This window comes from Hydractinia symbiolongicarpus, chromosome 11 (genome assembly GCF_029227915.1).
Source record: "Hydractinia symbiolongicarpus strain clone_291-10 chromosome 11, HSymV2.1, whole genome shotgun sequence".
Classification (NCBI taxonomy): domain Eukaryota; kingdom Metazoa; phylum Cnidaria; class Hydrozoa; order Anthoathecata; family Hydractiniidae; genus Hydractinia; species Hydractinia symbiolongicarpus.
This window is the reverse complement of record NC_079885.1, coordinates 11,206,621-11,218,629: the sequence shown is the minus strand read 5'-3', so window position 1 is coordinate 11,218,629 and position 12,009 is coordinate 11,206,621. Positions and strand designations below refer to the sequence as shown.

The window sequence follows — 12,009 nt, the reverse complement described above, 5'->3', positions numbered from 1 at the left end:
ACAACTTATTTGATACTGGTCCAGCAAAACAAACGTCAATTTAAAACAGTAGGTGATTGAATTTACAATGTTCCGCCATTATTGTTATGTCATTACTTATTTCGCCATTATTGTTACGTCATTGTTTATTTTTACCCACATGGCAGTAGGTTTTTTGCATCACAATTTTTAGTTCGATTGATAACGAAGATGTATGTGCCCATGTCGAGGGATCCATATCTCCGAGGCAAGCAACGGTAATCCATCTGTTCTAGCATGATAACTAGTCATGTAAATACAAAGGGATTGGTAGGGCGGGGCCTAAAAAGAGAGAGAGGGAGGGATGTTCCTTACAGAAGGTATGGTAACCCATCTGTTCTAGCATGATAACTAGTTATGTAAATACGAAGGGATTGGTAGGTGGTTCGTGTTATAGGAAATAATAATAACCTTGTTATAATAAATAAAAATCTTGAAAATTTTGAGTTTGTGATTGCTAGTGAGACCCAGATAATCTTACAGTCAGGAGCTTACAACCCTTGCCCCGACAAGTATTGATAATCCTTATGTCGCATAGTTGCAATAATGGGAGAGTCAGGCCAGATTTTATTGAGTTCTTGGTCATTCTCTATAACATGCCAATGTTTATTAATAATTTTTTTGATTGTAGCATTGTCCTTGGAATAGTGTGTGAGGAAAACTAGATATCTTTGCGTATTATCTGTTTTAAGTGTATCGTGATAGAGTACATCCTTTTGTGATAAGTCTGTTAGTTTTATTCATGTTTTCTTGTATTAGTTTTTTGGGGTATCCTCGGTTTTTAAGGACCCATTCCAAATTTTTTAATGCTTTTTTGAGCATATCATCCTTGGTAATAAGCATTCTTTATCTTAAGGGATTCGGAGTATGTAATGGAGGATTTCGTAAATGTTGGATGGAAGGAGTTGTTAGTGGAGAAGGCTAAATGTATCTGTGGGTTTGATGTATAAACTAGAATAAAGCTTTCGATCTTTTCCTACATGTATGTAGGTGTCCAAAAAATTAATTTTATTCCTAGAATAGGTAAAAGTAAATTTGATATGGGGGTGAAGTGAATTAAGGTTTTCGTAGACATTTTTCTGTGTCAGTATATATGAAAAAACGTCATCGATAAAACGTTTCCAAAGCATAATAGCTGTGGTAAGGGGAAGTATTTTAGTACTTTCATGGTGGCCCATGTAAATACACGAGTAAGGGGGTTCACATTTAGAACCCATGGCTGTGCCTAGATTTGTTGGTAATAATCATCCATAACAGCTGTTTTAGGGCAAAGTCCATCATTATTTTAGTAGTGTTTAAAGGAGGAGTTTCTGGGGGGGGGGGGTCGGTTCTATCCTACAGATGTCAAAACATTCAAATCTCCGTCAGTCACTGTGAAATTTCCGCAAGAACCAAAACCACTCTAATGAAAACAAATTCTATCTGTAAGTGACATTATAGTTAACTCTTTAACTGTTCGTGTTACCAGAGGGATTCAGAAATCGTTTAAATTACATTAGGTTTGGATTATACAACAGCGAAGCGTCGCAAGGTAATTGAAATTTTATGGGCAAAATCGAAATACGATCTAATATTGTCCCACCCTATCGAAGAAAGGAAAAAATTCCTGCGTAAGTTAGTTATCCTCCAGGCAAAAAAATAAATAAAAAAATATGTAGTTATCCATCATTGTGTTTACATGTGCACGGTTGCCACAGGACTACCCTACGTAACCTTCCTGCAAATAAGTGAGATATGAGACAAATGCTTTGAAAACGTCTGGACGAAGCATAAAAGAAAAAGCGGATGTTGTGTAGCTTGTATTTTCAAACAATCAATTACTTCTTCTTCAGACTTTTGACGATTGCCTTTATCTTGCGATTCCTCTAGAGAAAGATAAATAATTTCTTAGGAACATTAGAAACATTAAACAAACAGCAAAGTTGTCCGGAGGCTTCCAGCCGTATCAATACTTCAAATGGAACAGCTTTAATCCTTCCAGGGTTATTCTTGGCACGTGGGAACGAATGATGAGCTACTGACCTAGCTCGTCATTAGCTTTAAGTGCCCCAAGGAGTTTACATGGTGAAGAACAAAATAATAGTAACGCCACTTATATAGGTGAGACGTCTTGTCATTTAAAGGTTCGGGCAAGGAAGCACCTCGGAGTGTCTCCCTTAACAGGTAAGAAATCAACCTCATCTAATTGCACGGCAATTAAAGATCATCTTAAAGCCTGTCACATCACACCATCTCTTGACGATTTTAGTATACTCTCTAGGGGTAACAGCCGGTATTTGCTTACCGGAGATTAAAGAGAGTTTATTCATAATGCGAGTAGTGTTTATCTCTATTATAATAGCCGTATTCCGTCTGTCTCTGCGCGGACCCCCCGCTGATTTAGAAAATGATGTTACGGAAATACGAATATCAAATGCGATATATTTTTATCCACTTTGTTGCGATGGGTAAATATAAAGGACGGGCAAACCCGTGGATTTTTCCATGGGCAACGACTGGTCTCTTTAATAATAGCCGTCGTCTGTCTGTGTGTCTGCGAAAGCCGTGTCCCGTAACGGAAACACGAAATTTTTAAAGTGCGCATCAATACCAAATGCGATAAATTTCTGCCCACTTTGTTGAAACGGGTTAATTTAAAGGAGGGGTGACCCCGTGGATTTTTCCACGGGCTAACGACTAGTCTCTATAATAATAGCCGTCGTCTGTCTGTCTCCGCGCAAGATGGCACCTTGAAGGCCGGTTTCCATACAACTGCATTTTGCATCCAGTCGTAAAAAGCGCCGTGACTTTTGATCTACGCATGCGCATTATCAGAATAATGCCGCTGACCTCGCGCTTTTGCATGCGCTGGCGCGATTTAAAAAAAGTTGAACAGGCTCTACTTTTTGCGACCGACATTTTGCGCTTCAGCTTAACAGCCAATCAAAAGGTAGCAATCTACATGAATTACGAAGGAATTTTTAATTAGATCATTTCAATATGGCTAGCAACATCTCGTTTCCGTGTAAAAATTTTTGTCAAAGCCAAATGCATGTAGAGAATCAGAATATATATCAATCAAGTGAAGTAGATGAAAAACAAAATAACATCTACTCGTGATCTGACAACATTAAATCTTCCAGCAAAACGTTGTATAGTCCTTTGATTCTTCTTTCTATGGAAAGTCGTCTCATCCACATGTTTTTCTTAGTGTTATACAACGTTGTTTATTTGCCATAAAAATATTGCTAGGACTCTCAAATTTTGCAGCAACAAATATCGTCTGTTTACAATTATAATACCCGTATAGGTCTGTCTGTCTGTCACACAAAAATGGTAGCTTAGCTGCACGAGTAGCGAGACGCATGCAGTACGGTATAAAAAAGACGGGCGAACGCGTGGAATTTTCCACGGGCTAACTACTAGTTTATACAATTAGTATTTAATCTGTAACTATGGTTATTATATTTAGGAGTACTTTATACGTTTTTGATTGCTTGAAAATGGGTGTGTGAAACACCCGAAACGTCGCAAATAGAGTAGTTGTGAAAATAATAGCACATTAAAAGACCATGTTCGGAGGCTTCCAGAGCTGATACAATGTTTGGTAGAATATCGCTTTTTTCCGTCCATTTATTGATTTTGGCACATGGGAACGAACGAAGAACCACCAAAAATGTTCCCCATTAGCTTTTAAGTGCCATGGACAATGTGTATTTGCACGTTTTGCTCTGAACCTGCATATACGAAATGATTTTTTTTTCAAGGTCACCTCACAAAAAAATTATCCTTATAAAATTAGGGAATTCAACCGAGATTGACCACAGCCCAGTTTTTTTGGTGGGACTTTAAATGCAATTTGCTAATTGACTTGCATTCTTCAGATACCTTGGATATACTCAAAGATGTTAAAACTTCTCATAGGTGTCCTAAGGTTGTTGATCATCATAAATGTAATAATGTCAATTACATCACTGCCAAAAAACTTATATTTAAATATTTATATCCGCAAAGAAAAAAAGGCGTTTTTAGCTCAAGGTTTTTTTACGTTTGAATCAACAAGAGAAAACCTATAATGATTAAAACCTCAGAATGTATTATTTTTTTATTCTTAAAGCACAAATTTTTTTTGTGTTTATAGCTTTTGCTATTTGATACTATTAAAAAATGTTACAACATGAACTTAACATTTTATTGATTCATCGGATTAAATTGCAAAATGTTGCTGGTGTAGTTTATTTTTTTGGGACTTTAAATGTAATTTGCTAATTGACTTGCATTTTTCAGTTACCTCGGATATACTCAAAGATGTTTTACATCTCATAGGTGTCCTAAGGTTGTCGATCATCATAAATGTAATGTCAATTACATCACTGCCAGAAAACTTTTATTTATATATTCGCATAGGAAAAATGGTGTTTTTTCGTCAAGGTTTTTTACGTTTAAATCAACAAAATGTTTCCTTAAGAATTGCACCTTAAAATATATTTTTTTATTCTCAAACAAAAAAAAAATAGACATTTTTAGCCTTTTTTCGTTAACATTAAGTTCTTTTTTGTGCTTAAAACTTTCGGTAATATAAACTACTAGTCCTTAGCCCGTAGAAAAATCCACAGGTTAGCCCGTCCTTTTTATACCGCATTGCGTGCGTCTTGCTACTTACGCAGCTAAGCTACCATTTTGCGTGACAGACAGACGTATACGGTTAATACAATATAGATTAAAAATGCTACAACATGAACTTAACATTTTATTGATTCCTTGGATTAGATTGCAAAATGTTGCTAGTGTAGTTTAGTTTGTTTGGTGGGCCTTTAAATGTAGTTTGCTAAACGACTTCATTATTTAGTTACCTTGGATATATACTCAAAGATGTTTAACATCTCATAGGTGTCCTAAGGTTGTCGATCATCATAAATGTAATGTCAATTACATCCCTGCCAGAAAACTTTATGTTTGTATTCGGAAATAGGTGCAATAGGTGCTTTTTAGCTAAAGGTTTATCACCCTTGAATCAACAAGATGTACCTATAAGGATTGAACCTCAGAATGTATTTTTTATTCTTAAAGCAATGTTTTTTCGTATTTCTAGTCGCTAATCTGTACTATTAGAAAATGACACAACATGTAGTTCAGTTTGTTTGGTGGGACTTAATGTAATTTGCTAATTGACTTGCATTTTTCAGTTACCTTGGATATACTCAAAGATGTTTTACATCTCATAGGTGTCCTAAGGTTGTCGATCATCATAAATGTAATGTCAATTACATCCCTGCCAGAAAACTTTATGTTTGTATTCGGAAATAGGTGCAATAGGTGCTTTTTAGCTAAAGGTTTATCACCCTTGAATCAACAAGATGTACCTATAAGGATTGAACCTCAGAATGTATTTTTTATTCTTAAAGCAATGTTTTTTCGTATTTCTAGTCGCTAATCTGTACTATTAGAAAATGACACAAAGTGTAGTTCAGTTTGTTTGACTTAATGTAATTTGCTAATTGACTTGCATTTTTCAGTTACCTTGGATATACTCAAAGATGTTTTACATCTCATAGGTGTCCTAAGGTTGTTGATCATCATAAATGTAATGTCAATTACATCACTGCAACTTTTATTTGGTAAGGGTTGGTTTTCGCCTTAAATTTTTTGACTAATTGACACATTCTTGGGTGGTATCTTTTTTACTTTTAGAGATTCTCGAACAAAATTATAAAGCAAGTTTACAATTTTAGGCCAGTTAAAATATAGTTTCATTGCTTAGTGTGTACATAAATAATTTTTGCCTGCTCAGCATGACAAATTAAAGCCCTGTATTTTGTTGAATGCTATGCAATAGTAACAAAAAACCCTTTTTGTCTAAATCTACTACTGGAATCACGTTTGTTTATCAGCAAGTCAAACAATTTTAACACAGTAAAAACACAATAATGGCATCATACGTAGCAATGACAATATTAAAAAACTTACCCTTTGTTTTTCAACTTTGGCTTTGAATCGTCCGAAATCATTGAGATTTCTTTTAGCTGTGCGAGCTTTCAGTTTTTTAGCCCAAGATGTTTTTTCCCATTTGGCATCTATTTCTTCTTTTACATATTGTTTACGAATTGCGCCTCCGCGAGCACCGTGAGGGATATTTATTTTTAAATCTGTTAGATTTAAGTCTTGAAATCGCATCATTTGACGAGGCACACCGTTAACAGGGTTTTCACATAGGGCCTAAGAAAACAAAAACAGAATATATATATTTTAAAAATAGGGTTTTTTTTTAGGTTGGGATCTTGCTAAAAATCATCATATCACAAGGGTGTTACCTAAAAATTCAGCACTTTGGCTATTTGGCCAATCTTTAAAAAAATAATCCTGCTCTTATAGTAAACCTACCATGATTTCTAAAGTTCAAACATTAGACATGCAGCAGGAATAATAAAGTAAATACAAATATGATTTTTGAACTCAGCCAGATTCCCCCTTTCTGCAACAATTTTAATTAATTCTAATTCTTGTATCGTGAACATTCTACTCCACTTAAAAATTCAATCAAAGAAAAGACTATTAAAACCAACATTCATCAGATACCTATAGCATATTCAAAGATGTTAAAACATCTCATAGGTGTCCTAAGGTTGTTGATCATCATTTGAATGTATTCTTTAAAAGTTCTACAAGTTAGTAGAAGGACTCCTCAAACTTTTCGGTATAATCTGGGTCTTGGACGTTAGATTTGTTGCTTGGTCTGAGCTTCAAACAACAGAAAATGACCAATCCTGATTGACTATTAATACTGGGTAAAACCAATCACAGACCAATATTTAGATTAAGCAGCCATTATGTAATGTGCACATGTCGTAAGCATGCTGCTTGCTCTTTAAATTATTAATATATTAGACACTGGTTAATCTTTGCTATTTAATTACATTATCTTCTTAGTGAAGGTTTGACCGTAAAAATTTATAATAATTTTTTTGGGGAGGTTTTTATTTTTTTTTAATCCATTTAACCTAAATATTATGAAACTAGATAGGATGGAGAATATTAAGAAACAGTTTACATGGCCACATATGTTCTCCCCCACAGATCCTTTTCGTTAATTTGCTTAACCAACTTTTCCTAATTTTGCATTTGTTCTGAAAAGCCTCATGTTTTTGTGCATAATGAAACTTGCATATAAATGAGTTGCAGTGTGAAATGTTTTAATTTTGCATTCTCTTGGTCAGAATGTCACATGGTTTATAAACAGGACAGCTGGATTATGACGAATAGCCCGATTATGTTTTTTGCCATAATTGTGTTATGGTGAGCAGATTATGAACGCTAATAGGCAGGCAGGCAGGCAGCCTGTGATTGGTTCTTTCTTCAAACTTTTGTGAATGAAACATTGACTAGGCACGGTGAAAGAAAAAAATCTTGACATAATTTTTCTCTGCAAGATAAAACACCATTGAAAACTAGGCTTAACGAAAAAAAGTTGGGACTAACTCTTAGTATAAACTCCTTTTGTGAGTACTTTTTAAAACAACATACTTTGAAGTAACTAAATATCACGGAGCTAGATTTCGTGGATGGATGTAAATTATTCGTTTTTTAGGAATTGAGTTTGGTGAAAAGTTATGAAACTTGCGAATCTAATTTCCACGAAATTTCGTTTTATTTGAACAATAACAACTATGCCACCATGACTTGCTCGATTATGTTTGTTCTAAATCGCCTTAAACTTCATAATATATCTGGTTTGAAATCAAGAAAAACAGATAAAAAAACTCACACTATTTCTAGGTCCCTGAGTTTAAGTTTAAGGGAAAAGTATAACTAACAAAGAGAGTCAAAAGGTATATAAGACAGCACGGTGAAGGCTGTACCAATCCGGTAAACCAGCCCTACCAGTTTAACACTTGCTGTGAAAGTGAGAAATTATAACCGGAAAGGCTGTAACCGGTAATCAGCCCTACCAGCTTATTAACATTTGCTGTGAAGTTTTGGTTAGAGTTGAATTGGTGAGCTTTGTCCTTAAACTATGTCTGCTTTCAAATCTAAATGTGAAATACCAGCTCGACGAGAAAATAGACCAACCTGGTATAAAACTCACGTAAAGCTGAATGAAATTTTGAAGAGTCGGTAATTGGTGACTCCCTTGTGTCTAATTTGTCAAGGTACAATGCTGTATGGGACAACTACTTCACACCACTCAATACCACCAACCTTGGTATTGGTGGGGACAAGGTAGAAAATGTATTATGGCGAGCTTTAAATACCAACCTTCCATCATCCTGTAAGACTGTAGTCATTAGAAATGATATTTGTTACAATTCTCATAAGCGACTTTCAGAAAATTTGGAATGTGTCATGTTTGATGTTTTATTTCCTAAAACAAAGCCTTTCACTGTTGGAGTGTTTTACAGACCACCAGATCAAAATAATTTTGTCAATAATATTTCAGATGAATTTACTACATTAGATTTTGATGAGAAAGAATTCTATCTCTTGGGAGACTTTAATATCAATACTCTTTGTAATGGTAGAAGTATTTTTAAAATGAATAAGACAGCACTTAAGAGTGATCATGTCTCTGGATTGCAAAAGCAATATGTAGAATTTTGTTCGCTTTATGGCCTTAAACAATTGATTGTTAAGCCTACAAGGGTAACTTGTGCTACTGCAACAGCTATTGACCACTCTTTAACAAATTGTGTTGGTAAAGTTTCTTAAAGTGGAGTTTTAAATGTTGGACTATCAGATCACCAAATGATTTTCTGCACCAGAAAAGTCAAAAAAGTCAAGTTTAATACCCACAAACATATCAAATTTCGATCTTTTAAAAACTACACAAAGGAACAGTATCAGGGTCTCCTAAGGGATACAAACTTTCCAAATTATAATGAGTTCATGGACATTGATCTGGCCTACTCTGATTTTTTGACAAAACTAATGTCAGTAATAGATACTATAGCACCTACTAAAGAGGCCAGAATTAAATGCAACTCCCAGGAATGGTTTGATGGTGAGATTGCAGACAAGATTGCTACTAGAGATAAACTTTTTAAAAAGTTTAAGAAGTCAAAATTACAAATTGATTCTGACCTCTGGAATGAAGCAAAAAGTAATGTGCAAAATTTGATCAATAAAAAGAAAAAAGAATACTATAAAAACAAAATAACAGAAAACACAGGCAAGCCTAAGGAACTATGGAAGACTCTAAAGTCTATGGGACTCGACAACTCAAAGAAGTCAGATCCGAACTACTGTCTAAAGGATGAGGATGCCTTACATTTTGATACAAAATCAAAACTAGAGATATTTAAGAACTTTTTCTCTGGTCTAGCAGATGGGCTGCTTCAAAATCTTCCTAAGCCCTCAAATAGATTTGGGATAAATGCTGTCATCTCATATTACAAATCGCTAAACATTGGAAACAAGATATTCAATTTTCAGCAAGTCTTAGAAGAAGATGTGCTGAATTTGCTGAATGATACTAGTACAACAAAAGCACCAGGACTTGATACTATATCTGGAATTTTCTTGAAGGATGGTGCTGATGTTCTCTGCAGACCAATAACTCAATTATGTAATCTTTCTATCTCACTGTCATCTTTCCCTAGTGAATGTAAGATAGCTAAACTTAAGCCACTATATAAGAAGGGATCAAGAACTGATCCAAAGAATTACCGCCCTATATCTTTGCTTCCTCTTTTTTCTAAAATTATTGAAAGAGTGGTCCATAACCAAACACAAGCTTTCTTAGACGAAAACAATATATTATTTAAATTTCAGTCTGGCTTTAGAAGCTGTCATTCAACAGATTTTTTTCTATCATATATACATGACAAAATTTCAATTTTGATGCAGGCTTGCTGTCTGGTATGATCCTCATTGACCTACAAAAAGCTTTCGATACCATCAACCACTCCATACTTTTGGAAAAATTAGGAACTCTTGGATTTTCAAATGAAGTAATTCTTTGGTTCAGGTCTTACCTTGCAAACAGAACATTTTGTGTGTCAATAGATAACTTATCATCTAATCCAGGTAAACTGGAATGTGGTGTTCCCCAAGGTTCTATCTTGGGTCCACTTCTGTTCTTACTTTATGTAAACGATATGCCACAAGCTTTAGTACAATGTGATCTTTTTCTCTACGCAGATGATTCATGTCTCTTATTTCAACACAAAGACATAACTGAGATGGAAAATGCTCTTAATACAGACTTCAGTAATTTATGTGATTGGTTTGTGGACAACAAACTCAGCATACACTTTGGTGAAGATAAAACTAAGTCTATTCTTTTTGCCTCCAGGGGAAAAATTAAGAAAGCAGAAAAACTTAATATTTCCTACAATGGAGTAGAAATCAAGCAGCATACAAAAGTTGAATATCTTGGTTGCATCTTTGACCAATCACTGTCTGGTGAGTCAATGGCCTTACATGTGATTAACAAAATTAATGGCAAAATTAAATTTCTTTATCGTCAAAGCTCATTTTTGAACAAGGATCTGCGACGACTTCTTTGTAACTCTTTAATTCAACCACATTTCGACTATGCCAGTACTGTGTGATATCCAAACCTGACAAAAGTTTTGAAAAAGAAGCTCCAGGTTGCTCAAAACAAATGTGTTCGCTTCTGTTTACAAAAAAGTAGCAGATCACATGTAGGTGCTACGGATTTTAAGGAAATAAATTGGCTACCAGTTGGCGAAAGGTTTAAAGTATGCGTAAACAATCATGCATATAAATTTTTTCAGAAAAAATGTCCTCTGTACATGTCTGATGTATTTATTCCATCAAGTCATAGAAGAGCTTCGACTCGTTCATCATTCCAGAGGCTTAAACAATCTTGTGTAAAAACATCCCAAGGTCAACAGTGTCTTTCCTACCTTGGACCCTCCTTATGGAATACTCTTCCTGAGGGTCTTAAAAGATCTAGTACTACAAACAGTTTTAAACACAACCTAAAAAAGCACTATTTTGATGTTATAACGAGAAGGGACTCAGATGATTTTGTGAATTAAATTCATATGATCTTTTGATAATCCTTTCGTTTTCGTTTTGCTTATCTTTTTTTCTATAAGGGTAGAAATGGACCACAATGGAAATCTCGCCTTGGCTTGTTTTGTGTTATCCAGCCATCAAACATATCAACACTCAGGAAAATTGCATTTAATTTTTTTTATATTTTTTATGATACATTTTAATATTATATATAGTTTATTATTTTATTTATTTGTTTTCAATTTCTTTTTCTCTGTAAATATTTTTAACGATTTTATAATGATGGCAAATATAACTTACTTACTTACTTACTTAAGAACAAAGATTTTATGAGAAATTCACACCTGATTTATGAGAGCTTACCGTGTAAACGGCATGTTTTCCCTGAAATCATAATGGCTACCCTAAAAAATGCGGACCTTTAATTACGTGATATTTGCTGACCAGGAGAATTGAAAACAATTGATATGATGCACAGGCATAAATTATAAACAATAAAATGCAACAATCAAAGATATTAAAGTGCCACTTTTGCCTATGTGGTCCTTCTTTTATTGCCTTTTAAGCATTCACAACTGATCATAGTTACACAAAATTTGTCAAATGTTGCAATGCATTTGGCATGTAGTGCATAGAACGAAATTACTTTTCCTGTTGATGTGAATTGTTTGCCATAGTATGTCAATAATAAACTTACCCTGGTTTGATCAATAACGTCGGCAATCACAACCAGTTTCCCTGAAAAATCTCCATTGTTAACAAGGGCAACACGCCCAAACTCGACAAACCTCTGGTACACCTGCAAGGGCAATGCAACAATGTTAATGAAAAAAGAAATTTATGAATAATCAGTTTTAGATATCAGTATAAAACAACGATACTAACCATGTTTCCGTTGAAGCAATGCCGTGAAAAGAACGCTCATGTGTTTCGCTGAAGTAAAATAAACCACGGACCGTATATTACAAAAACCCCGGCTTCTTTTCTACTCGTGCCTTAAATATTGCAGAAAAAATAAGAAAACGGGGGTTA

The 12,009-nt window shown here is 34.6% G+C and overlaps 2 protein-coding genes across 2 annotated transcripts in view; one reads left to right on the top strand and one right to left on the bottom strand.

The window, feature by feature from the left end:
- Positions 1–1,804: 1,804 nt before the first annotated feature.
- Positions 1,805–12,000, bottom strand: LOC130614425 (60S ribosomal protein L14-like). Its single transcript, XM_057435855.1, has 4 exons — positions 11,863–12,000; positions 11,675–11,776; positions 5,965–6,213; positions 1,805–1,883 (listed from the first exon to the last, which is right to left on the bottom strand). The coding sequence occupies exons 1-4, from the start codon at positions 11,863–11,865 to the stop codon at positions 1,836–1,838; spliced, it is 402 nt and encodes a 133-aa protein (XP_057291838.1). The 5' UTR covers positions 11,866–12,000; the 3' UTR covers positions 1,805–1,835.
- LOC130614421 (INO80 complex subunit B-like) overlaps positions 7,746–12,009 on the top strand; it is a 54,732-nt gene continuing 50,468 nt past the window's right edge. Inside the window, exon 1 of the mRNA XM_057435850.1 lies at positions 7,746–7,785. The gene's annotated coding sequence lies outside the window, so the exon portion shown is untranslated. The remainder of the gene's footprint in view (positions 7,786–12,009) is intronic.

What these genes read in the sequence shown, in the direction of transcription:
- LOC130614425 (XM_057435855.1), bottom strand. An exon ending in ACGTTATTGATCAAACCAGG is followed by an intron (nt 6,214 to 11,674) that starts GTAAGTTTATTA and finishes TTGTTTTCTTAG; the next exon opens with GCCCTATGTGAAAACCCTGT. An exon ending in CCAAAGTTGAAAAACAAAGG is followed by an intron (nt 1,884 to 5,964) that starts GTAAGTTTTTTA and finishes ATCTTTCTCTAG; the next exon opens with AGGAATCGCAAGATAAAGGC.